The sequence below is a fragment of the Pongo abelii genome, chromosome 18 (genome assembly GCF_028885655.2).
Source record: "Pongo abelii isolate AG06213 chromosome 18, NHGRI_mPonAbe1-v2.0_pri, whole genome shotgun sequence".
Classification (NCBI taxonomy): Eukaryota; Metazoa; Chordata; class Mammalia; order Primates; family Hominidae; genus Pongo; species Pongo abelii.
In genome coordinates, this window is record NC_072003.2 from 18,130,960 (window position 1) to 18,157,327 (window position 26,368).

General features: G+C 42.0%; 1 protein-coding gene across 3 annotated transcripts in view; it reads left to right on the forward strand.

Annotated features, from left to right (window-relative positions):
• Positions 1–25,839, forward strand: part of RRN3 (RRN3 homolog, RNA polymerase I transcription factor) — a 35,529-nt gene extending 9,690 nt beyond the window's left edge. Inside the window, 14 exon segments of one of the 3 annotated variants that reach the window (NM_001133456.1) lie at positions 194–253; positions 1,203–1,266; positions 2,324–2,393; positions 5,719–5,817; positions 9,196–9,288; positions 10,998–11,136; positions 12,803–12,933; positions 14,636–14,766; positions 15,638–15,822; positions 17,615–17,630; positions 17,632–17,721; positions 20,505–20,657; positions 22,585–22,672; positions 23,968–25,839. In NM_001133456.1, coding sequence (NP_001126928.1) covers positions 194–253; positions 1,203–1,266; positions 2,324–2,393; positions 5,719–5,817; positions 9,196–9,288; positions 10,998–11,136; positions 12,803–12,933; positions 14,636–14,766; positions 15,638–15,822; positions 17,615–17,630; positions 17,632–17,721; positions 20,505–20,657; positions 22,585–22,672; positions 23,968–24,129 — 1,481 coding nt within the window. In that variant the 3' untranslated portion in view covers positions 24,130–25,839. 3 annotated transcript variants of the gene reach the window in all.
• Positions 25,840–26,368: the final 529 nt, after the last annotated feature.

Consider the following 26,368-nt stretch of genomic DNA (forward strand, 5'->3'; position numbering starts at 1 on the left):
GCTGTTTAAAAACTATAAAGTTGCTTTACTTTTTTTCAGATTGTGCGTTTAATTAATCATTGGGCTAACTTTGGATTTGGAAAAATAACTTTTTTGTATAGCTGTTCATTGTCTAGGTCAGTAACTTTTTTTGTGTAGCCATTCATTGTCTAGATCAATGACAGAATAACATATTTTCTTTTTCCCTCAAAAGCCCGAGTGATCATTAAGGAAGGCGATGTAGATGTTTCAGATTCTGATGATGAAGATGATAGTAAGTATAAAAAGGTTTAAAGCCTGGGCACAGTAGCTTACACCCATAATCCCAGCACTTTGGGAGGCCAAGACAGGAGGATCACTTGAGGCCAAGAGTTTGAGACCAGCCTGGGCAACATAGTGAGACCTTGTCTCTGCAAAAAAAAAACCACTTTTTATTCAAATATTTTCTTTAAAAAGGCTTAAAGCAGAACTACGCAGGGTAGTGTGTGTCTTTAGTCACAGCGACCTGGGAGGCTTAAGTGGGTGGATTGCTTGAGCCCAGGAGTTCAAGCCCTGCCTGGACAAGATGGCAAGACATTGTCTTCTTTAAAAAAAAAAAAAAAGTAAAGCACAGAATACCTGGCACCTATTCTAATAGGTAGACTGCAACAAATGACAACCTTTGATATAATCTTTTTGTTATATTTACCATTGATATGCAGTCAGTTGTCCTGAATGCATTATTTATATATTTAGTCCATTTAGTTTTCATTGATGGTTGTGGAGAAAAATCTTGAAATTATTATTTCTCTGATAAATTATTCCGTTTTGGTTAGCATGTGTTTTTAGCTTCAAGTATGTCACTTTTTGTTTGTTTGTTTTTTGAGACAGAGTCTCGCTCTGTCGCCCAGGCTGGAGTACGGTGGTGTGATCTCGGCTCACTGCAGCCTTCGCCTCCCAGGTTCAAGTGATTCTCCTGCTTCAGCCTCCTGAGTAGGTGGGACTACAGGCGTGTGCCACCATGCCTGGCTAATTTTTGTATTTTTAGTAGAGATGGGGTTTCACCATATTGGTCAGGCTGGTCTCGAACTCCCGACCTCAGATGATCCGTCCACCTCGACCTCCCAAAGTGCTGGGATTACAGGCATGAGCCACTGTGCCTGGCCAGCATGTATTTTTAGTTTCAAGCGTGTCGCCCTTCAGTTTTGTTTTGATGCTCATACTCTCAACTTTTCTCCTTTCAGATCTTCCTGCAAATTTTGACACATGTCACAGAGCCTTGCAAATAATAGCAAGATATGTACCATCGTGAGTATACTTTTTCTTATTTTGAATGTTTAATTCTCAAGAAAATTGTAATCAATTAGTAAAAATTATAAAATGTTAATAGTATTAAAGCTTGAGTCTTACATTGCTTTTTTTTTTTGTATCCACTTGAGGAAACATTACATTCTACAAAAAGTGGCATTTCCATTTTCTATTTATTCTCTTTAATTGTTTTCCAAAGTTTGTATGTGGATTCTCCCCCAATTTTGTATGGTGGTTGGAATTTTGCTTTTATCTTCAACAGATATGCTATCCAAAAATTTTCAGTGAGAAACCCATGGGTGTGTTTGTGTCATGCCATATGAATAAAAATTGTACTTCTAAGAAAAGCTTTTCAGGTTTGTGGGTTTCTTTTGGAGGGGTGGACTTCTAGTTCCCTCTGTCCATTGATTATTTGTTAACTTAAAAAAATCCAACTTGATAATTTTTTCTGCTTTTAAAAATAATATACATGTGTAGTGGGAAATGTCAGCAAAAGTGCTGTTATGTTTCTGTGGGAGAGAAGCTCCCTCTTTGATTTGCTTTCGATATCAGAGTTAACAGAAGCTTATTTTCTCTAAGTCATTATAGATTTTCTCAGAAGCTATACATTGTAAGTTCCAGTTCTGGCCGGGCGCGGTGGCTCACGCCTGTAATCCCAGCACTTTGGGAGGCTGAGGCGGGCGGATCACCTGAGGTCGGGAGTTTGAGACCAGCCTGACCAACATGGAGAAACCCTGTCTCTACTAAAAATACAAAATTAGCTGGGCGTGGTGGCGCATGCCTGCAATCCCAGCTGTTTAGGAGGCTGAGGCAGGAGAATCACTTGAACCCAGGAGGCGGAGGTTGCAGTGAGCCGAGATTGCGCCACTGCACTCCATCCTGGGCAACAAGAGCGAAACTCTGTCTCAAAAAACAAAAAAGTTCCAGTTCTTTGAGACAGGGATTCCTGTTTGCCTCCTATATCTATTGATATTTGCTTTTAGAATGGTAGTTTTCCTTTTTATTCCTTTTCTAGAAAGTAAAGTTAACATGGATTGATTTAATTTTTTAAAAATAGGACACCGTGGTTTCTTATGCCAATACTGGTGGAAAAATTTCCATTTGTTCGAAAATCAGAGAGAACACTGGTAAGAAATCTTTTCATTGAGAATATCATGGAAAAGTTGTCTGTATGATTTCATTTTAGATGATATTAGGTCTTTTTCTTTCTTTTTCTGTCTTTATTTATTTATTTATTTATTTTTTGAGACCGAGTCTCACTCTGTTGCCTAAGCTGGAGTGCAATGGCGTCATCTTGGCTCACTGCAACCTCGGGTTCAAGCGATTCTCCTGCCTCAGCCTCCCCAGTAGCTGGGACTGCAGGCGCCTACCACCATGCCCAGCTAATTTTTGTATTTTTAGTAGAGACAGGGTTTCACCATATTGGCCACACTGGTATCGAACGCCTGACCTTGTGATCTGCCCGCCTCGGCCTCCCAAAGTGCTGGGATTAGTGAACCACCATGTCCGGCTGATGTTAGGTCTTTTTCTTAAAGGTTACTTTGTCTTCTAGACTTTAAACTGATGTCTAAGAATTTGACTCAGATTCCTTTCTTATAAAGCGGCTACTGGGGATTCCCGGTGCCTTTTTCTGTTATTACGATGTGCAAGTCAAGGTCTGAGTTCATTTGAGGAATATCTGTAGTGGCTGCATGCTCATACGGACAAGAATTATTAGAAGATAATAGTTCATGTATTACTAATTGTACATGCCTTATTTTAACCTGAAAACAAAGCCTTCCATAGAAGAATTCTGCTTAAGTTTTTATACAATGTTCAGATCATCTGTGCAGTTTTTAATAATTAATAGTGGTTGTCTTAGTAGAATACCGAATCTAGTAGCATACAAAAAGAATTATGTACCATGACCAAGTGCGACTGATGCTAGGAATGCAAGATTGATTTTTTTTTTTCGGGGCGGCGGGGACAGTCTCTGTCTGTCACCCAGGCTGGAGTGCAGTGGCATCATCTCGGCTCGCTGCAGCCTCTGCCTCCAGGGTTCAAGTGACTCTCCCACCTCAGCCTCCCGAGTAGGTGGGACTATAGACATGGGGTACCACACCCTGCTAATTTTTGTGTTTTTGGTAGAGATGGGGTTTTGCCACGTTGGCCAGACTGGTCTTGCACTCCTGACCTCAAGTGATCTACCCGTCTCCACCTCGCAAAGTGTTGGGATTAGAGGCGTGAACCACCGTGACCAGCCGAGATTGAGTTAGTACCTGCAAATGAATTAATAAAATATTTTGTAGCAATAGAACAAAGGACAAAAACCACATAATCATCTCAGTAGATGCAGAAGTGTGTGACAAACACCAATATCCTTTTATGAGAAAAACAGAAGGAAATTTTCTCAACCTGATAAAGGGCATCTGAAAAACCCACAGCTAACATCATATTCAATGGTGAGAGACCAAAAGTTTTTTCCTAAGACAAAGAACAAAACAAGGATGTCCGCTCTTGCTGCTTGTCTAGCCAAGGCAGTTAGGCAAGAAAAAGAAATAAAAGCATCCAGATGGAAAGGAAGGCATAAACTCTCTTTTGCAAGGTGATTTTATATGTCATCCTAAGGAATTTACACACACACAAGAAATTTTAGAGATAATAAATGAGTTCAGCATGGTTACGGAACAGAAGACCAACATACAGTAACCAGTTGTTCAAGGCGATTGAATAGGGGAGAATAGTCATTTCAACAAATGCTGGCAGAAGTGGATATGAACATGCAAAAGAATGAAGCATATGGATATCCATATACAAAAATGAACTCAATAAAAGCCCTACATGAAGAGTAAAAACTGTAGAACTCTGAGAAGAAAACAAGTACATTTTCATGATGTTGGATTAGGCAGTAATTTCCAGATTTGATGCCTAAGCACAAGCAACCAAAGAAAAAATGCATCAATTGTACTTCAAAATTAAACGTTGTTATGCTTCATAGGACATCTTCAAGAAGATGAAAATAATCCCCAAATAATGGGAGGAAATATTTCTAAATTTTATGTCTGGTAATGGACTTGTATATGTAAAGAACTCTTATAATTGAATAATAAAAGGGCAAATAGCCGAATTGAAATGGGCAAAGGATCTGAATAGGCATTTCTGCAGAAAAAAGCACATGAAAAGAAGCTCAACATCATTAGCCATCAGGGAAATGGTTTCACTTCATACACCCACAAGGATGGCTATAATCCGAATGAGAAGACAGTAACAAGTGTTGACAAGGATATGGAGAAATGGGAACGTTGGAACTGTCATATGTTGCTGTGAGAATGTAAAATGGTGCAGCCGTTTTGGAAAATAGCCTGGCATTTCTTCAAGTTTAAATGTAGAATTAACACATGACTCAGCAGTTCCATTGCTGGGTTTATACCCAAGAGAAATGAAAATATATGTCCACAGAAAAACTTGTACATTGATGTTCATAGCAGCATCATCCATACTAGCCTCAAGTAGAAGCAACTCAAATGTCTGTCAACTGATGAACAGATGACAAAACATGGTACAATGGAATATTACTCAGCAATGAAAAGGAATGCTTTATATGTTACAACATGATTGGACCCTAAAAACATGCCAAAAGACTGTATTATATGACTCCATTGATATGAAAGGAATGGTTTACATGTTACAACATGATTGAACTCTAAAAACATGTATTATAGGACTCCATTTATATGAAATGTCTCGAAGAGGCAGATTCATAGACTAGTGGTTGCCAAGGTCTTCATTTTTTAGGGGTGCACTAATGGATGTAGGATTTCTTTTTAGAGTGATTAAAATGTTACAAAATTGCTGGCTGGGCACAGTGGCTTATGCCTGTAATCACAGCACTTCGGGAGGCTGAAGTGGGAAGATCCAGGAGTTGAAGACCAGCCTGGGCAACATAGAACATGTCTCTCTAAAAGGAAAAATTAACCAGATGTGGTAGTGTGCACCTGTAGTTCTAGCTACTAGGGAGGCTGAGGAGGAAGGATTGCTTATCCTGGGAATTCAGGGTTGCAGTGAGCTATGATTGCACCACTGCACCCCATCCTGAGAGAGAGAGCAAGACCCTGTCTCTAAAAGAAAAATAAATGTTCTGAAATTGATTATGTTGATGGTCACATAACTGAATATATTAAAAACTTAAATTGTATACTTTAAGTTGGTGATTGTATGAGATATGAGTTTTATCAATACAGCTACTTAAAAACCTAGTTATGCCAATTAAAAATTTCATTTACTGGAGATAATTGAAATGATTATACTGAACATAATACATGTAGAAACAGTATAGTTTTTGTATTGCTGGATAGTCTGTTTTTTTCTTTTTAAATATTTGAAACTAAAGGTCATGTAATTGATGTTTTGCTTACATAACTGTGAAACATTTAATCTCTGTTGAAATGTTTTATCTTATGTTTTCTGCTTTAGGAATGTTACGTTCATAACTTACTGAGGATTAGTGTATATTTTCCAACCTTGAGGCATGAAATTCTGGAGCTTATTATTGAAAAGCTACTCAAGTTGGATGTAAGTATTGAGTAATCTATTTTTATTTTCATTTACTGACTTGAATTTGTTATAATCACAGTATGTGGAAACAATAGTCAGTGACAGAAAAGAATCCACTTGGCCAGGTGTGGTGGCTCACGCCTGTATTCCCAGCACTTTGGGAGGCCGAGGCAGGCACATCACCTGAGGTCAGGAGTTCGAGACCAGCCTGGCCAACATGGCGAAACCCCGTCTCTCTAAAAAAAAAAAAAAAAAAATTAGCCAGGCATGATGGTGGGTGCCTGTAATCCCAGCTACTCAGGAGGCTGAGGCAGGATAATCACTTGAACCCGGGAGGCGGATCTTGCAGTGAGCCAAGATCGCGCCACTGCACTCCAGCCTGGGCGACAGAGCGAGACTCCGTCTCAAAAAAAAAAAAAAAAGAAACCACTAGCACCATTCTTTGCTTCCTTTCTTTGAGTGTGTCTTGAACTCCATCTGTGCAGGGGCTGGGCAGTTGTAGACAATTCCTCCTCATGATTGGAGAACAAGGCGTTAAATACATAGTTATCCAAATGTAAAAGTATGGTTGTGGAAAATGCTATGAATGAAACATACATTATGAGTTAGAGAACCTGATAGAATCACAGTGGGGTCAGGAAGGGATTCCTAAGGAAGTGATTTTTCCTGTTTGGCCTTTCTTAAGGACAGATTATAATTATAAACAGTTAAAACTTTATTTAAGTAGGCCCACACTAAGGTGCATTGGGAATGAAAGGAAGTGGTAGATTCTAATGACATTGTGAGGAAAGGTGAACTGGTCCTTGAGACTGGTTTGGAGGAGGGGAGGCAGACAGTAAGGGAAAGGAATCCTTCAAAGGTTGCTCACTGTGGAATCGAATCTAGGTGTTGCCATTAATGGTAGTTAGAAATATGAAGAGGAGGCTGGGCGTGGTGGCTCACGCATGTAATCCCTGCACTTTGGGAGGCCGAGGTGGGTGGATCACGAGGCTAGGAGATCGAGACCATCCTGGCTAACGTGGTGAAACTCTGTCTCATTAAAAATAGAAAAACTTAGCCGGATATGGTGACGGGCACCTGTAGTCCCAGCTACTTGGGAGGCTGAGGCAGGAGAATGGCGTGAACCCAGGAGGCGGAGCTTGCAGTGAGCCGAGATCGCGCCACTGCGCTCCAGCCCAGGTGACAGAGCAAGACTCTGTCTCAAAAAAAAAAAAAAAAGAAAAGACATGAAGAGGAGGCAGATGGGAGAGTAGTTCCATCTTGGCCATGTTCAGTTGCTGGTGGGCAGCCTACCAGAGAATACTCACAGGCAGTCGTGGCTGCAGGTGGGGACCTGAGCATAAACCTTTGGAAAGATGCAGTTTAGGACAGGGGAGGAGAAGGGTGATCAGAAGTATGGGGAAAACCAAGAGTCTGGATGCTCAGGAGGGATCCGCCGGAAGAAGGAGTTTGGTCAGCAGCATCAGATACTGCTGTCATTTTTTAGAAGGATGAAAAGAGCAACAGTCCTTGGATTTAGTGGTTAGAAGGTAGTCTTTGTTGCTTTCTGGAGGACCATGTCAGTGAAGAGGCAGAAACTGCATTTCGGGAGAGGATGTGGATGGTGGGGAAGCAGAATTGGGGCTGTTAGAGGCCTTGGTGCAGGGTTGTGGTGGAAGGAGGGGATGGAGCAGGGCTAAGAGGCATGGTTTAGGAGTGGGGAGACGTGAGCAGGTTTGTGGACTGAGGGGAGAGGAGCTTTGGTGGAGGAAAACATTGATGCTATAGGAAAGCAGGAAGATGGAACGAGGTCTTAGAAGAGCTGGAGCTTGGGCTCACTGGTGCAGTGCTCACTTGGAGTTGCACCTCTCTGGCCAACTGGATATGTACTCTTTATAGTCTTTCTCTGGTATATACTTAAGGAACATTTTAGAATGTTTACAAAGAAGGTCAAGCATAGATAATACAAAACGGCATGGTTTGAGTGGTATGTTAAGATATTTGAATGGTGATATACCAAAATAAATACTGCATCATGCACATTTGGCTTGCAGTTCATCATTTTTCTGCTCAATTGATTTATGATATGTTTATTACACAATGTGTCTGTGAGTGTCTTGTGCATAGAGATTGTATTAGTCCGTTTTCACACTGCTGATAAAGACATAGCTGAGCCTGGGAAGAAAAAGAGATGTTTTTGTTAGTTTGTTTGTTGGTTGGTTGGTTGGTTTGAGATGGTGTCTTGCTCTGTTGCCCAGGCTGGAGTGCAGTGGTGCGATCTCGGCTCACTGCAACCTCCACCTCCTGGGTTCAAGCAGTTCTTCTGCCTCAGCCTCCTGATTAGCTGGGATTACAGGCACGTGCCACCATGCCCAGCTAATTTTTTGTATTTTTAGTAGAGATGGGGTTTCACCATGTTAGCCAGGATGGTCTCAATCTCCGGACCTCATGATCCGTCCACCTCGGCCTCCCAAAGTGCTGGGATTACAGGCGTGAGCCACTGCACCTGGCCAAAAAAGAGGTTTAATTGGACTTACAGTTCCACATGGCTGGGGAGGCCTCAGAATCATGGCGGGAGGTGAAAGGCACTTCTTACGTGGTGGCGGCAAGAGAAAATGAGGAAGATGTAGAAGTGGAAACCCCTTATAAAACCATCAGATCTCGTGAGACTTATTCACTGTTACAAGAACAGCATGGGGGAAACCGACCCCATGATTCAAATTACCTCCCACCGGTCCCCCCCACAACATGTGGGACTTACAGGAGTACAATTCAAGATGAGATTTGGGGCCGGGCGCGGTGGCTCACGCCTGTAATCCCAGTACTTTGGGAAGCTGAGGCAGGTGGATCACCTGAGGTCAGGAGTTCGAGACCAGCCTGACTAACATGGAGTAACCCCGTCTCTACTAAAAATACAAAATTAGCTGGGCACAGTGACACATGCCTGTAATCCCAGCTACTCGGGAGGCTGAGGCAGGAGAATCGCTTGAACCTGGGGGGCGGAGTTTGCGGTGAGCCGAGATCTTGCCATTGTATTCCAGCCTGGGCAACAAGAGCAAAACTCCGCCTGAAAAAAAAAAAAAAGTGAGATTTGGGTCGGGACACAGAGCCAGACCATATCAGAGCTAGAATAAATGTTGAATTTGTTGAGGCTACCTGGCATAGAGCATCATGTGATAGTTGTCGATTTTATATAAGTATGTAGTGAAAGGGGCTTGGTTTATTATATTTAAATTCCTTCATGTCCTAGGTCAGTTTACAGGCTTGCACCAGAATTATGTATTGTATTGGAGTGCGATATAAGGCACTAATCTGGACACCTTGAATGTGTGTATATCCGATGAATTTCCATCCCAAAATAACATAGTTGTATTTTTTAAATTCTTTTATTCTTTTTTTTTTCCCCCTTTGTTATAGGTGAATGCATCCCGGCAGGATATTGAAGATGCTGAAGAAACAGCAACTCAAACTTGTGGTGGGACAGATTCCACAGAAGGATTGTTTAATATGGTTAGCAGTTTATTAATGAAAGTGGAGATGAAGTTTATCATAATCAAAGGGTGGAAACAGCTAGTGCTGCTCATCTTTGTTAAGGCTTTAGATTGAAAGAATTAAAATAGTTTAGCAAACTTGAAAATGATTCCTTATATGAGTAATTTGCTGCCATGTCATTTAGCACTTAGCGTACTTGGTTTATTTCCAAGGCTTTGAATTTGGGTTTGGTGAAGTACGTTTCACTTTCGTTCTTGTGACTTTCAGTGTTTGTTTTTGTAAGCCGGATGCTGTTTGTGAGGGCGTGGTTAATAGAAAAGCATACCTATTTAATTTCTGCATTTTACCACTTGTACACTTTATAGCATTACTTCTTTTGGGTGGTATCTGAAGTTGGGTTCAGTGGAAGGAGAGTCTGAGACAGGGATTCAGGTGCCCTTGGGACAGAGGGTGTCAGGGAGCAGAAGAGGGCAGGGGAGCTAAGCGAGGGCCGGGTCTCACTTGGGAGGTCGCTACAGCCTGATCCCACCAGGCATTCTGGGGCATGGATTGGTCTACAGAGTTTGCTCCCAGCTTGAGACCAAGGAGATGTCCTTTTCTGATGCCTTGTCAATCAGTCATTGGTTCTAAGAGGGTGGGGCTGGAAAGAGTGCAAGGGTGGTCCTGGCTCCTTTCTGCTCAGGGCAGTTCTGGAGAAAGTAGGCAGCTGTGAGCTGTTGGCCGCCAGTACTCACAGCAGCGGGGAGGTGGATATCCTGACCTGTAAAAGGGGGCCTGGCATCAAAAGCACCTGCCATGGTGGGCACCAGGAGCAGAGGTAGGGGGCATCTGTGATGTTTGCATGGATAGCTCTCGTTGGGTCTTCTCAATGAGAATCAGAAGCTGGTGCTGTGAGTCTTGGCTTTTATTTTAAATTTCACAGGTGGTTCTGGTTCACATCCCTGAATGAGACCCCTGCCTGGAAAGGTGTCTGCATTTCTTTCTTTCTTTTCTTTTCTTTTTTAATTTGAGACAGGGTCTCACTCTGTTGCCCAGGCTGGAGTGTGGTGGTGTGTGATCGTGGCCCACTCCAGCCTCGACCTCCTGGACCCAAGTGATCTGCCCACCTCCGCCTCCCCGAGTAGCTGGGAATACAGTGCCGCCGCACCCGGCTACTTTTTTTCTATTTTTGTAGAGACGGGTCTCACTATGTTGCCCAGGCTGGTCTCAAGTTCCTGAGCTCAAGTGATCCTCCTGCCTTGGCCTCCCAAAGTGTTGGCAATTATAGGTGTGAGCCACTGTGCATGGTCCATATCTTTGTTTTAGTTCTTTTTTTTTTTTTTTTTTTTTTTTTTTTTGGTGGGGCACAGAGTCTTCCTCTGTTCCCTAGGCTGGAGCACACAAACTCGGCTCACTGTAGCCTCCTCCACCTCCCTGTTCAAGCTATTTTCCTGCCTCTGCCTCCTGAGTAACTGGAATTACAGGCGTGCGCCACCATACCTGGCTAATTTTTGTATTTTTTGTAGAGACGGAGTTTTACCATGTTGGCCAGGCTGGTCTCGAACTCCTGACCTCAAGTGATCCCCCCCACCTCTGCTTCCCAAAGTGCTGGGATTATAGATGTGAGCCGCTTTCCCCAGCCTCTTTGTTTTATCTTTTAAGGGAAATAATCACTTATGATGGTTTTCCTACTAAACCACTTTCACATTGAATTTTTTAACGTTAGTATTTACTTTTTGTCTTCAAAGGATGAAGATGAAGAAACTGAACATGAAACAAAGGCTGGTCCTGAACGGCTTGACCAGATGGTGCATCCTGTAGCCGAGTGCCTGGACATCCTGATGTCTTTGGTTTTGTCCTACATGAAGGATGTCTGCTATGTAGATGGTAAATCACAGTAGCTACTGTTTATTGAACACCTGCAGTGTACCTGGCTTTGTGCTGGGCATTTTCCATCCATTATCTCTAGTACTAATAAAAATCCTGTAAAAATATCTATTGAGTATGAGTTTAAGATGATTTAAAGAGGTCAAGTTACTTGCCAGTCACATAGCTTGAAAATGGGACTGGGATTCTGGCTGAGTTATATTTGTCTTCTGTCTTTTCACTGATTGTTGTATTGAAAGATTATATATGGAGTTTGGCCAGTTTTAGATCAAATTACACTCAAGTTGCTGAATGCATTTAAGAATGATGTAGGGGGCACTAATATGTGGTGCTCTGTTATGTATTGAGTTTAGAGGGTCTTTGCCTGGCACCATTGTTGTGCTAGTGTTAGTACTATATGTGCTTCTTGCCTTCATGGAACTTTAAAGGCTTTGCCAGGCAAAAACAGAATTTTTTTCCATTCACATTGCTAAGATTTAAGATGAGCTCAGTGAGTCAGAATAATAGAAGTGGAATCTGAGTTGACTGCATTACTGTTTTAACGGTCTTGCTGTTATAAAAATAATACATGTTGATTAGAGAATTTGGAAACTACAGGAAAGGATAAAAACAATTTAAATGGCCACATTTCTACTATTCAGAGAACCATTATGAGCATTTTGAAGTTTGACTTTTTTCCCTTTTCTGTTAGCGTCTGTATATGTAGGAGAGTATTTTTTAGTGAATTTGGGTGTCACACTAAACGTAAGTGTTTCATAATCTGCCCTTTACATGGATGCTGAAGATAAACATTTTCTCATATCATTGCCTGTTTTAAAACAATTGTTATTGAATCCCAGCACTTAGGCCACGGTGGGAGGATTGCTGAGGCCAGGAGTTCAAGACTAACTAGCCTGGGCAACATAACAAGACCCCATCTCTAAAAAAAAAAAATTGTAATAATAAATGTTACTGATCACGTGGGTTTAACTGTCTTTTACTGTTTTCACCATGATAAGTAACAGTTGTAATGAACATCCTTGTGCCTATATATTCAGCTGTTTACTAACAGTAAAATAATTGGATCAGAGGTCTTTTGCTACACGAATTATAGACTTGCCCTTCAGAAGGATTTGCATTTCTGACCTTGCCACAGTGTGTGAGGTGAGGGCCTGCTTCCTTGCAGGTGTTAGATTATTATATTCAGAGGAAAATCTGTGCAAACTAAAAGTAGCATTTTGTTTTAACCATATTAATGGATAATGTCTTTTTGTTTTAACCACATTAATGGATAATGTCTTTCTTTCTTTTTTTTTTAATAGACACGGTCTTACTCTGTAACCCAGGCTGGAATGCAGTCGCACAAACATGGCTTACTGCAGCCTTGACCTCCTGGGCTCAAGTGGTTCATCTGCCTCAGCCTCCCATGTAGCTGGGATCACAGGCGTGCCACCATGCCTGGCTAATTTTTTGTAGAGACAGAGCTTCCCTGTGTTGCCCAGGCTGCCCTTGAACTCCTGGGCTCCCTCCCACTTTGGCCTCTCAAAGTGCTAGGATTGCAGGCAGGAGCCACTGTGCCTGGCTGGATAATGTTGTTTTTTAATGGTGTTGTGTTTATAAAAAATATGGCAGATGAAACTTGAAAATATGTCTTTATAAAAACTGAGATGCCAGATTTTCTCCATAGGTCAGGTTGATAACGGCAAAACAAAGGATCTATATCGTGACCTGATAAACATCTTTGACAAACTCCTGTTGTCCACCCATGCCTCCTGCCACGTACAGTTTTTCATGTTTTACCTCTGTAGTTTCAAATTGGTGAGTAACAATGTGATTAACATTATCTTAGCTTATTTTGTTTTTGCCCGAAAATTTTCCCTAAAAACTGGGGTGGACGGAGACCATGAAGTCAATAATTCTTTTCCTTGAACTTACTTGCTAGTCTGCTTAATAAAATCGCATTCTCCTTCCTTTTTTTGTTTTTTTTCCTTTCTTTTTTGAGACACAGTCTCGCTCTGCTGCCCACTGCTGCAACCTCCACCTCTTGGGCTCAACAGACTCTCAGTCCTTACCCTCTCAAGTAGCTGGGACCACAGGTTACCATGCCTGGCTAATTTTTGTATTTTTAGAAGAGGCGGGGTTTCGCCATGTTGGCCAGACTGGTCTTGAACTCCTGACCGCAGGTGATCTGCCCGCCCCCTGCCCTGCAAAGCGTTGGGATTACAGGTGTGAACAACTGTGCCTGGCCCACGTTCCCTTCTCAGTACACTTGGAGAGAAAAGAGATTGCCGCCTGCCAGCCCAGCTAGGTGCTCCGAAAATGTCATCCTGCCTTTTGGTCACTAGGTGGTGCTCTTCCCTTAAGCCTTTCTCTATTAAAATCTCATATGGGGTAATTAACTGTATTTCCTTTATTCTTTCCAAGGGTCGAGTTGTAACTAGCCCAAACCAACTTATTAATCTAGAGTTTTAAAAACTTTAGACTTTGTCTTTTCTTCTTCTTTTTTTTTTTTTTTTTTTTTGGTGGGGGAAAGAATGTAGAAGGCTTTTCCTTCTCTGCAACGATTTTGTGTCTTCCTAGAGGTCAGGAGAGTGTTGGCATGGGAAAGAAGGTTGAATTCATTCTGCCCAAATGGGTGTGCCTAGCTTTAGAACAGCGCTATTTAGGAGAAGTTGGAAGTCACACCCTTTGGTGAGAAGCTGTGTCAGTTTTTTTCATGATTGGCATAATTAACTCAAATACCAGCTGTACGTTAGTCCGTATTTCTGTTCATGGTTGAGTTCAGTGTGTCCAGAGACTGGAAGGTGCTTTGCACTCACAGGAGTGCCCATTTGGAGCTCCATGGGATGTGAATTATTGTTGGTCACCAGTTCTGGCTGACATTGGAATCACTTGGAGAGTTTTTGTAATATGTGGATTCCAAAGCCCTATCACAAACCTACTGAATTTGTACCTCCCAGGTTGAATTTTTTGTTGTTTTTTGTTTGTTTGTTTGTTTCTTTTTGAGACGGAGTCTCACTCTGTCACCCAGGCTGGAGTGTAGTAGCATGATCTCAGCTCACTGCAACCTCTGCCTCCTGGGTTCAAGCAATTCTCCTTCCTCAGCCTCCCAAGTAGCTGGGATTACAGGCACCTGCCACCACGCCTGGCTAATTTTTGTATTTTTAGTAGAGACAGGGTTTCTCCATGTTGGCCAGGCTGGTCTCGAGCTCCTGACCTTGGGCGATCCACCCGCCTCGGCCTCCCAAAGTGCTGGGATTACAGGCGTGAGCCACTGCGTCTGGCCCCGGGTTGATTTTGATGCTTAGCTAGGTTTGGGATCCATTGAATTATTTAACACCCGAGGTGCCTTTTGTTTTTAATGTTATTCTCTCAACGTGTTTTAAAAATGAAGCCCATGAGATACTTATGAGGTAGTAGAACTTTTCCCCACATTGGTGAAGTAAAAATCTTGGGATTTTGATAGTCAGATTATCTTAGGCATTAAAAAAGATCACACCGACGCCCTCTCTTTTTATAGGGATTCGCAGAGGCATTTTTGGAACATCTCTGGAAGAAATTGCAGGATCCAAGTAATCCTGCCATCATCAGGCAGGCTGCTGGAAATTATATTGGAAGCTTTTTGGCAAGAGCTAAATTTATTCCTCTTATGTAAGTAGCCTAATTTTCCGAGTACTTTTTAATATCATGCTTTAAAAAGAGTATAGCATTGTCTCAAGTCAGAAATATCTCCCTTATTTTTTTGGCATGTTTTTAAAGTGAATAAAATCCCTACTCTGTGCAAGATGTTTATATTTCTAAGTGGTGATTTTAGAATAAAGTGTCTCCTTTTTTATATATAAAACCCTGTATGTAAGGCTTTTGTCATCTCTTTTGTGTGGTTGCACTTAAAGATCCATTTGTTTTATGGATAGAGGACAGAGTTGTATACTGTTTTGATTCTTTTTGTAGGTTTGTCATTTTTTCATTTGCATTCCGAATCTATTGTATCTGTTAGAGCTGAAGAAAAACCCTTTTAAAGGTAATAGACCTATCTAGGAGGCCAGTTTCTTCCAGTGGCCCATGAAGATATCTTTGGACAAGGATGCTGTTGAAACCCTTCCCCAGCCACAAAATTATTCACCATAGGACTTGACTAGGATGCATCGGGGAATACTGAAGTCCACCAGACTGTCTTTCTCTTGAGAGGTGTTGGTGAATGTGTCCTATTTAGCCAGTCACCCTAAGAGGGGTACCTTTGAGATGGATAGGAGAACCTGCTTTCCATCCCTTGGGACGTTCTTAGGGGCTCACCTGTTCCTAGAAGGTCAGAGCTACTCTGCCTTGTAATTGGAAGGTTGTCTTCTTACGCACCCATCCTTATCCTTCCTTTCTTTGCTTTTCCTCTGTACCCATGAGTATTATTTAAAGAAACCTATGGACTTACTTAGCATGGTTTGTAATGAAAGGCAGTTATGTGTTTTTATGTTATTCTGGTTTTTTTATGAAGTGTAAAGTTGACTTGAATTTTTCTTTTCTCTAGTACTGTAAGATCATGCCTAGATCTTTTGGTTAACTGGCTGCACATATACCTTAATAACCAGGATTCGGGAACAAAGGCATTCTGTGATGTTGCTCTCCATGGACCATTTTACTCAGCCTGCCAAGCTGTGTTCTACACCTTTGTTTTTAGACACAAGCAGCTTTTGAGCGGAAACCTGAAAGAAGGTCAGTGTTGTGGGAGTGCTGGACTGGATTTTCCTTGTGTTCTTGTCACCCTTCAGAATGGTGATTCATTACTTTTTTGAGATTTTTATAAAAACTGGATTCAGAAAACTGCATGTACACTCAAACTTTTAATAATAATTTCAAGCAGCTCATAGGCCCCTACAAACCCCTTAAGATAGATTTGAGCTTGAGAACCCTACAAACCCCTTAAGATGGATTTGAGGTTAAGAAAGAGGTTTCTGCCTTTGAAGGTTTGAAATGTGAAGATGTCTCCAGAGGTGAGGCTGAGCCCTGGGCTGTGCCAGCGCCCTGTACAAAACTTCAGTTGGATGCACCTTCTCTTTGTTGTCCTTGTAACAGCCTAGTAAATGGCAGATATTCTCCCTTTACAGACAGCACCAAAGCACAAGAAAGTCATTTTCCCAACATCACATGGTTACTGGCAGGATTAGAAAACTGAAGCCAGGTTGGGCTGACCCTAAAGTTTGAGTTTATGTAGATTAAACTCTGCCTGGAGCCTTGAGACTTAATTGACCATTATTGTTTTGCTGATTTCTAAGAGTTACTTATAATTCAAATCTATCAGTTGAAACTTACTAGATTAGTGTATTTTAGTTGAAGAGAGTCTCCAAGAACAGTGTTTATAAGTCATTGTAAATTGTTCTGTTTATGTTTATGAATAATTCACATGGTTTGGTGGGTCACTTCCTCTAAACTGGGGTCTCTCAACCCTGCACGATTGCCATTTGGGCTGCATCATCCTTCATCGTCGGGGGTTGTCCTCTGCACTGTAGGATGTTTAACAGCCTCCACCTACTAGCTGCCAACAGCAGTCCCCGACCACCCCCAGCTGTGACACCTAAAACTCTCCAGATACTGCCAGGTGTCCTCTGCGGGGGTCGCAGTCTCTTTCGGTTAACAGCCACAGCTCTAAACTGAAAGTTGTACGTGTTGCATTATATATGTTTACCTACATCCTACATGCTTCTAAAAGATGTTGTATGAACTAGTAGGATGAGGTTTTATCACAAGGTAAGTAAATACAAGCTCTGCTTTTCTTTGTATAAATTAATGCCAGGAATCTGAATTAAATATCTTGTTTTTGTAAGCTGTGACATCCCATTTAGGTAATTTTTATTGAAATATGCATCAAAGAAACTCCTAAGAAAATATACTTAAGTACAAGTTGGTCAGCTTGCCTCTTAAAATAAATGTGATGTCTTTATTTTACTCATGTAGGAAAGAATTATATTCATTAAGTCTAAGAAAGTGGTTTCTAAATTTGCCTTCTGTTGAGGTAGAAGGCAAATTTGGAGTTTTCTTGTTTAGAAAAAAAACTACAAATGACTACTGTGCACCTGAAAACAGCACTCAGCTTCACTAACAAGACTTGCAAGCTAGAATCAAATTGCTGTTTTGTTTTGTTGCCTGTCGTGATTGTTAGCTGAAACCAAATCACAAGATCTTTTTCTCCCTCTGTATTAACTCAGCCTACACTAAGCTTACAAGCGTATGAACTTCACATTGTCGTGGAATCTTACAGCCTGCTACTTCCTAAGTTTTCTTTAGAGAAGCTGCCTTGGTGACCAATGAATGTGGTTAGCCTAGTGATATTCTTCTGGGCCATATACTGTGTGACTATCTGCATGGACCTTTATTTAAAGCATTTCTGCAAAAAATTTTTTTAAGTTTTTTTTTTAAATGTGTGATAATTTGTGCTTTTAAAGATATCTTACACTTTTCACTTATTTGTACCTTTAAAAAAATCTTTTTTTTTTTTTTTAAACCAAAGGTTTGCGGTATCTTCAGTCTGAATTTTGAGCGGATAGTGATGAGCCAGCTAAATCCCCTGAAGATTTGCCTGCCCTCAGTGGTTAACTTTTTTGCTGCAATCACAAAGTAAGTTATTTACGCTTTCTTGATGGGAGTTATTTAAAATATTTTTATTTATGTTTATCTAGTATTGTAAGAGTCTGTTAAATTTCTATGAAATTAGTAACATTATAAAAGGCCAGGCGTGGTGGCTGACGCCTGTAATCTCAACATTTTGGGAGGCTGGGGTGGGAGGATTGCTTGAGGCCAGGAGTTAAAAGACCAGCCTGAGCAACATAGTGAGACCCTATCTCTACAAAAAAATTTTAAAAATTAGCTGGGTGTGGTTGCCTGTGTCTGTAGTCCCAACTACTCAGGAGGCTGAGGTAGGAGGATCACTTGAGCCCAGGAGGTCAAGGATGCAGTGAGCCCTGATTGTACCACTGCACTCCAGTCTGGGGTCCAGAATGAGACCCTGTCTCTTAAACAAACAAAAACAACCCAGTCCTTGCAGGAAATACTGTGATACAGCTATTGTTTTTATACTTTGATGGCATTGGAAATTGCTACTACTTCTTATCCAAAGGGCAGCACTTTGAAATAAGTATGGCAACCAGTAAGCTGAGAGGGGCAAAGCCATAGATGCTTATTAGAGTGACTGCTGTAATAGTAATAGAAATAAACTGGATGTGAGGCAAATGTTGACCTGTAAGAGATTGGTTTAGAGAGTTCTGTTCTCTCAGGTCTGGTAGCTATGGCTAATCCATAGCCTCTCCTCTGTGCCAGGCAGTTCTAAGCACTTTACATAGAACTCATTTGATCCTCAAACAGCCCTCTAGGATGAAACCCTGTTTATCAACGGGGAGGTGGAGGTACAGAGAGGTGAAATCACTTGCCTAAAGTCATAGAGCTAGACTGGCAGCACAGATTTAAATGTAGTCTGGCTCCTTTGTAAGCTTTCACTAAGTTATTCTGCTTTATGGAGAAAGCGAATTGGAGAATTGAATATTCAATGAGGATATTTAGGCCGGATCATAGCTTAAAATCTTCAACAGATAAGAGCCAGCAGCTTGCTGAGCTCCGTCAGCCTCTTTAGTTCTCCTTTGCTAGGCGTCTGGTTCAAGGTGTCCTCTCTTCTGAGTCTCAGTGATAGTAAAGGATTAGGAAAAGGCATAAAGAGACCAATAAGCAACGGCGGTGAGTGGGTGGAGGCTTCAGCATGTTGGTTAAGATGGTGAGCAGCTCGAAGAGTGAGGATGGATGAAGCAAAGCAGAGGCCGCTGCCCCTGGTATGTTCTCAGGGTGGGGACAGAGGACTGCATTTGTGAACCATCTGGTCCAGGGGCTCTCGATTTGGGGTTGGCATGTGCATTGGAGGCACAGAGTGTGATGTGATGTGAGGCTAAGAGCAGGGGATTGAAATAAAAGTCTCTGCCTAGGTACGGATATGGTAAATAAAGGTGTGTACCATTCTGTAGCTGTTGCTTTTGCCTGCTTGATGGTTTTGAGATTGAACCATACTGACACAAAGCTTTATTTTGATTTTAACTGCTCTGTTATGTTCTGGGAATCTTTTTTATTGAGTCTTTGTTGGGATTTCATCTGTTAGTTTTTGTCTTTTTTTTTTTTTTTTTTTTTTTGAGACAAGGTCTTGCTCTGTCACCCAGGCTGGAGTGCAGTGGCGTGATCTTAGCTCACTACAACCACCACCTCCCAGGCTCATGCAGTTCTCCTGCCTCAGCCTCCCGAATAGCTGGGACTACAGGCGCCTGCCACCATGCCCAGCTAATTTTTGTATTTTTAGTAGAGACGGGGTTTCACCATGTTGACCAGGCTGGTCTCAAACTCCTGAGCTCAAGTGAACCGCCTGCCTCAACCTCCCAAAGTGCTGGGATTACAGGTGTGAGCCACCGTGCCCAGCCGGCTGTGTTAGTGTTTTAGTGCTCAGGAACATTCTTGTGTGTGTGTCCTTGTGTGTGGGCACACGCTTCCTTGTCACACACCCAGAAGTGCGGTCAGCTGCGGGGTTGTAGGAGATGCAGATCTTCAACTTTACCTGATAGTGCAAATCACCCTCCAGTGTGGTTTTGCTGATGTGTCCTCCACCAGGAGGAGGGGTCAAGTGCTGTGAGCCTGGGCTAACAGGACAGAAATCAAAGTATGTGGCTTGAAGTTGCCACGGTGACCTGAGAACCTGAGATGGAGAGTGACAGAAGTGAGGTCTAAGTCCTCATCTTGGAGAAGCTGTCCAATAAATAATTTTTCAAGTTGCTCAATCATTTAGAGACAACTACTGGAAAAATTAAAAACATAATTGTCTTTTTTTATTTTATGTTTTCTTCTATGCATTTAACTGTTCTCACTCAGCATGCCCAGTCCTTTCTGTGCCTGTTTTTGAGGTCATGACTTAGTCAACCCCGTGTCCCTCCTTCAGTAAAGGCTTATTTCTTCTTCAGTGCTTCTTCAGCAAGTCTCTTCACCAGCCACTATTTCCTCCTGAGGAACTCCTGAATCCCTCTTCCACCAACCTTCTAATTCTTTTGCAAACAGTAAAAATAAAGACACCTATAGTTATGTAATCTAAGTTTTGCCTTGCAAACATTTATTTTTAATGAATAATATCTATTACTCATTTTTACATTCTGAGTGATAGCCACATTTTCTTTCTCCTTAGCAAACTTGCAAATAGAAGACCCACAGAACGGTACCCTAAAAGTGGTACTTTCTGCTTTATATTGTTATTTTTACTAGCACTTGTTACATTCAGCAATTTCTCTGTGGTAGGTACAGTTGTCACACTCAGCTCACATCCCCACAGAGTCACTCCAGCATGTTAATGCCTCTGTCTGTGTTGTTTTTTTGTTCCACAGTAAGTACCAGCTCGTCTTCTGCTACACCATCATTGAGAGGAACAATCGCCAGATGCTGCCAGTCATTAGGAGTACCGCTGGAGGAGACTCGGTGCAGACCTGCACAAACCCGCTGGACACCTTCTTCCCCTTTGATCCCTGTGTGCTGAAGAGGTAGGTACTTTTAAACATTGACACTGGAGGAGGTGGATTTTTTTTTCTTTTTGAGCCGGAGTCTCGCTCTGTCGCCCAGGCTGGAGTGCGGTGGTGTGATCTCGGCTCACCGCAAGCTCCGCCTCCTGGGTTCACGCCATTCTCCTGCCTCAGCCTCCCGAGTAACTGGGACTACAGGCGCCCACTGCCATGCCCGGCTAATTTTTTTGTATTTTTAGTAGAGACGGGGTTTCACCTTGTTAGCCAGGATGGTCTCAATCTCCTGACCTCGTGATCCGCCCGCCTCAGCCTCCCAAAGTGCTGGGGTTACAGGCATGAGCCACCATGCCTGGCCAGGAGGTGGATTTAAACGTGATACATGTTTGCTTTTCCCAAAATTGGCCACTCTTCGCCAGAAGTGGCCCTTCCTCGCTGTTGATGAGCATCTCGTGGTCTCCCTGCGTATATTTCACAGATGCAAAGTAGAGGATGCCTAGCAGGACTTGCCGAGTGGCGCAGGCACCCCAGAGTGGGTAGATCTTTGCCTCACTAGGAGCCAGACTGACATCAAGGGTTTTTGGGTTTTTTTTTTGTTTTTCTTTAAACTGTTATTTAAACATGTAAGGTTATGGGGATAATGGTGCCAGGATAGGGGAGGGTGCTGTCTTTTCTTGCTTCATAATTTTGTGCCAAGTGTCTTGTTCCTTCCTCTAGAGACCACATCCCATTCTGTTGCACAGGATAAACAAAACACAAATGATTGGCTGGGTGTAATGGCTCATGCTTGTAATCCCAGCACTTTGGGAGGCTGAGGCGGGTGGATCACTTGAAGTCAGGAGTTCAAGACCAGCCTAGCCAAGATGGTGAAACCCTGTCTCTACTAAAAATACAAAAATTAGCCGGGCGTGGTGGTGGGCGCCTGTAATTCCAGCTACTCGGGAAGCTGAGGCAGGAGAATCGCTTGAACTCGGGAGGTGGAGGTTGCAGTGAGCCGAGATTGCGCCACTGCACTCCAGCCTGGGCGAGAGAGTGAGACTCTGTCTCAAAAAACAAAAAAAAAAAAACCAAAAAGCGATTTATCTAGATGAGTTGTTCTAGAAAACCACTGGGCCAGCCTTAACTTGGCACTTGTATAAGGAAGCAGGATTTTTGCTTATTATGTTTTCTAAAATAACTAGCAGCATCATGACCATCTGGGATTGTCTGGTCCCTTAAGTCTTGGTTGACTGAAACCAGATTAGTTGTTTTTCCTAGACTTACTTTTCAGCAAATTACTACAGAAATATAAAAAAGAGAGTTCCAGAATATTACGGTTTCATTTCCATTTGGATATACTATATCTAACTGACTTGTCAGTCTCTGTAAAGTTTAGAAACAATTTCACGTGAAAATGGAAAGATGAAAAACGGTAGTTCAATACTCCATTGACATGAGTGAATGAACTCTTATACAGAAAGAGCCACATTAGTTACAGCATTTACATAGAGGGTTGTTTTTTTGTTTTGGTTTTTTTCTTTTTTTTTTTTTTTTGAGACGATCTCGCTCTGTCGCCCAGGCTGGAGTGCAGTGGCGTGATCTCGCCTCACTGCAAGCTCCGCCTCCCAGGTTCAGGCCATTCTGCCTCGGCCTCCCGGGTAGCTGGGACTACAGGCGTCCGCCAACACACCCGGCTAATATTTTGTATTTTTAGCAGAGACGGGGTTTCACCGTGTTAGCCAGGATGGTCTCGATCTCCTGACCTCGTGATCTGCCCACCTCAGCCTCCCAAAGTGCTGGGATTACAGGCATGAGCCACTGCGCCCAGCCAGGTTTTTTTTAATGTAATTATTTAAGCCATAGTTTTCACTTCTTGGTTTTGGGTAATAGATCTTGTGAGAAAAGATCCAAACCAATTTTGACTTCTGCTGAAGTATTTAACTTGACTTTGAAATGTGATCTTTGTTGACAGGTCAAAGAAATTCATTGATCCTATTTATCAGGTATGGGAAGACATGAGTGCTGAAGAGCTACAGGAGTTCAAGAAACCCATGAGAAAGGTCAGTTTGTGATTGATTGAGCACACTCTCGGAATCTCCTTTCTGGCTCCCGGTCACAGTCAGATAGTAAGTGGCAAGTCACTCATGCGTGTCATCCCCGCACTTTAGGGGGTCAAGGCCAGAGGATTGCTTGAGACCAGCCTGGGCAACACAGTGACACCCTGTTTCTACAAAAATTTTTTAAATTAGCTCGGCGTGGTGGTGCACATCTGTAGTCCCAGCTCCTCTGGAAGCTGAGGTGGGAGGTCAAGGCTGCAGTGAGCTGTAAATGTAGCACGGCACTCCAGCCTGGGCAACAGAGCAAGACCCTGTTTTCTTTAAAAAAGCACACCGAAACCGTGCCTTACTCATTCTACCTTTATAAAATTCCAAGCCCAGGTTTTGGTGTTATTTAAAGAGTCTGTGGCTTTTTTGGATAAATTGCTTAACCAGACACTTGACATACTGACATGTGAGAAGCGAAGGTTAATTACAAATTAGCTGAACAAATTTAGATCTTTGCCACTTGCGCATTCTCACCAAGTAACAATCTCCAGTTGACTCATGTTGAAATTGACCCAGCAGTTTACATTAGTTTTATAGAGCTTCATGAATGGCTGGTGAAGACGCAGGTTGCAACATACCCTCCAGGTCACATGAGGTGGAGCTGAGACAGTTACAGTTAGAGAGGAAAGTTAGAATCCAGTAATAAAGAATTTCGCTGCTCTGTTGCTTGGGAGCACATTTGTTTTCTCATTAAAAGCAGCTTCAAGATGGCTTTTTTGTTGTTGTTTTTAATAAGTAATCATTGGAAAGCACCTTTCATCTTTTTCTCTATGTTTTGCATTTGTTGAGGGGCGTGTAATTCATTCACATTGTGTTAGGTACAAGAGCTCTAACACTGGGCAAGAATGACTCGTCATGTTTTCTGTCCCCATTGAGCTTCAAATCTGTTTGCAAGTCAGACTTGAAACAAATGATTACAATGTGTGATGAGCAGTTATGTGGGTATGTTGGTAAGAAGGAAGTGCTTATCAGAGGGAGCTTTTGTTCTGTTCTGTTTTGTTTTTTTAGAGACATGGTCTCGCTATGTTGCCCAGGCTAGATTCGGAACTCTTGAGCTCAAGCAGTCCTCCCACCTCCGCCTCCCGAGTAGCTGGGACTACAGGCGTGTGCCACTACACTGGCTTTCTTTTGAAATTAAGATATCTTCTTCACCATCTTTACAAACGTTAACACCTTCCTGAGGAAGGAATTGTTGAAAGCTTTTCAGTCAGCAGTGGTGACGTTACTGATGATTTCTGATGTTTCTACAGGAGATAGTGGAAGATGAAGATGATGACTTTCTGAAAGGCGAAGTGCCCCAGAATGATACCGTGATTGGGATCACACCGAGCTCCTTTGATGCGCATTTCTGAAGTCCTTCGAGTAGTGTGGGCTCCCCACCGGTGTTGTACATGCAACCCAGTCCCCTCTGACGGCAGAGATTTGTGACTGAGTGTGACATTTGGGATTCCTCATCACTCGTCATACCCTCAGCACCCAGCTCGTGCCATTGGGCATTGATGGCATTGAGCTGGAGCGAGTGCCTGCCTCGGCTGTGGCACTTCCAGGTTCGACTGAATCAAGCATCTGAAGACTGGGTTTTTTTGTTGTTGTTGTTCCCCTTACAGACAAAATGAAGACTATCATGTGCAATCTTTTACAGTGGGGTTGATGATATATTTGGAAGGATTTGCTTGTTTAATATGTACATTTTTTGTGTTAACAGCTTTTTGACACAATTACTGGGTAATTTCTAACATAGGCAGCAGACTGTTTCACGGGTTGCTGTTTTAACATGGGTTTTTGTCAGATCCATGCTCATAGGACTTTGCTGATCAGCTTTCAGTGAAGAATCCTCTAAGTTAAAACTTCTATTTAAAGACTTTAACTAGAAAGTGTTTATTTTGGCTACATTGTTCACCTTCTGCTGTATTGGTATTTGTCTGTTGAGATTTCAAGGGAGTGTAGAGAAGATAGAAAGAAAGCCAAGAGCTGGCCCGATGTGGTCTGGGACACAGAGTTGGAGCTGGCACTGAAGATCTCCAGGGACTTCAGAGACCAATAAAAGCCCATAGGGAAGAGAGAGAGGATATAGAAAAACAGGATCAGATGTGTAATATACTTGGCACAGCGAAAAAATGGATTTAAAGACAGAAATGGAGGTCCAGGTAGATGTAATTCACACGGACTGAAAGTGAGCCTGGGCTTGTGTGAAACACATGAGATTGGATTTGACCCCTTGGCTCTCAAGTGTCCCCTTAGATCTAGAACTGCTCCATGGTGGCCATCAGATCGAGTCAGTTTTGATCTGCATCAGTTAGTTATTGAGAATTTCTTTGTTCAAACAGGAAAATTTTTTTAGATTATTTGGTGTTATGGTTTTGCTCACAACAATAGGTGGAAGTTTCTAGTGCAGTCTTGGTCTGATGGCTGTGCGTATCATACATTCGGCTTGGTGAAATCCTTCTCTAAAGCCTCTTTGTATTTTTATAACTAAACAGAGGAAGTCTTCAGAAGACCTCGCTTTATAACAAATTTGTGCAAACACTGCTAGAGTCATTTTGAAGCTCAAGCATTTTCACTTTGTTTCTTACATGTGTACTTTTTTGTTTACTTGTGAAAATGGCCATCTTTAAGCATATTTATTTTCTGGCACTTCTATTTATTTAAAGGCAAGCAATATTTTCTTGATCATAAATATTTTGTAATGAAATACGTCCTCTTTCCCAGGGCTTTGTATGCGCTTGTATAATTACATTGATGGCAATGTAGAGTTTGAATTTCAGTGTGTAAATACTTTTTTGGAAAATAGAAATTTTTATTGCTTTAAAGTTTTGGATATGGGTGGTTTTCTTTTGGGGGCTTGGTGGAAAGTCATTTGAGAACTTTAAGGTTCTCTTTTTAACTGCTGGCAAAATGTTGATTTTTTTATATTAGATAAAATGAGTAAATGAAATTCCCCAGAAATTAATAGTAACTGGGGTCTTTGTGGGTTGGGAAGTAGTTTTAACGTAGAAAGATATTTACAGATAAGTCTGTTTAATTTCAAAGAGTTTGTGAAAAAAATCCATGGTGAAAATAAAACAATGACATGGTTAATCTGGAACTTTCATTCTTATACCAATAAAAGGTACCTCAATACATGTTCTTTCAATTTCTGTTTTTTTTTTTTTTTTTTATTTAATGTATTAAAGCATTTTGCAGTGGAAAACTCCTGAGGCATTGCTGTTGAAGAGGGAGAAATAGTGCTGGTGTGGTGGGGCGCTTGATGAAATTCATTGCATGCCGGGGTGAGGATGGCTTCCGTGTGCACCGTATGAAGTATCCGCGACTCTCCTTAATCATACCCAGCCAAGAGTGATTGAGGCTTGAGCAGGTCCAAGGGAAGCAGACACTTCTTTCAAAAAGTTACATGCTTTGAAGGGACATCTATGGGGAAAAATACTGTGAAATCGCCTTAGAAATTGCATGCCAACAATGGGAATTTTTCCTTTCACTAAAAAGCAAGCTGTCAGTTGTAGGAGTCTCCAGGGTCCGTCCTTTTGTCTGTATGCTCTGGTTTGGTCTTCCTTGATGAGAAGTGGCTGAATTTTTACAAGTCAACTTACCGAGTGCCACGGGCTTCCTTTCCTAACTAGCTGTTTGACCTTGAGCAAGTTACCTAACCTTTCT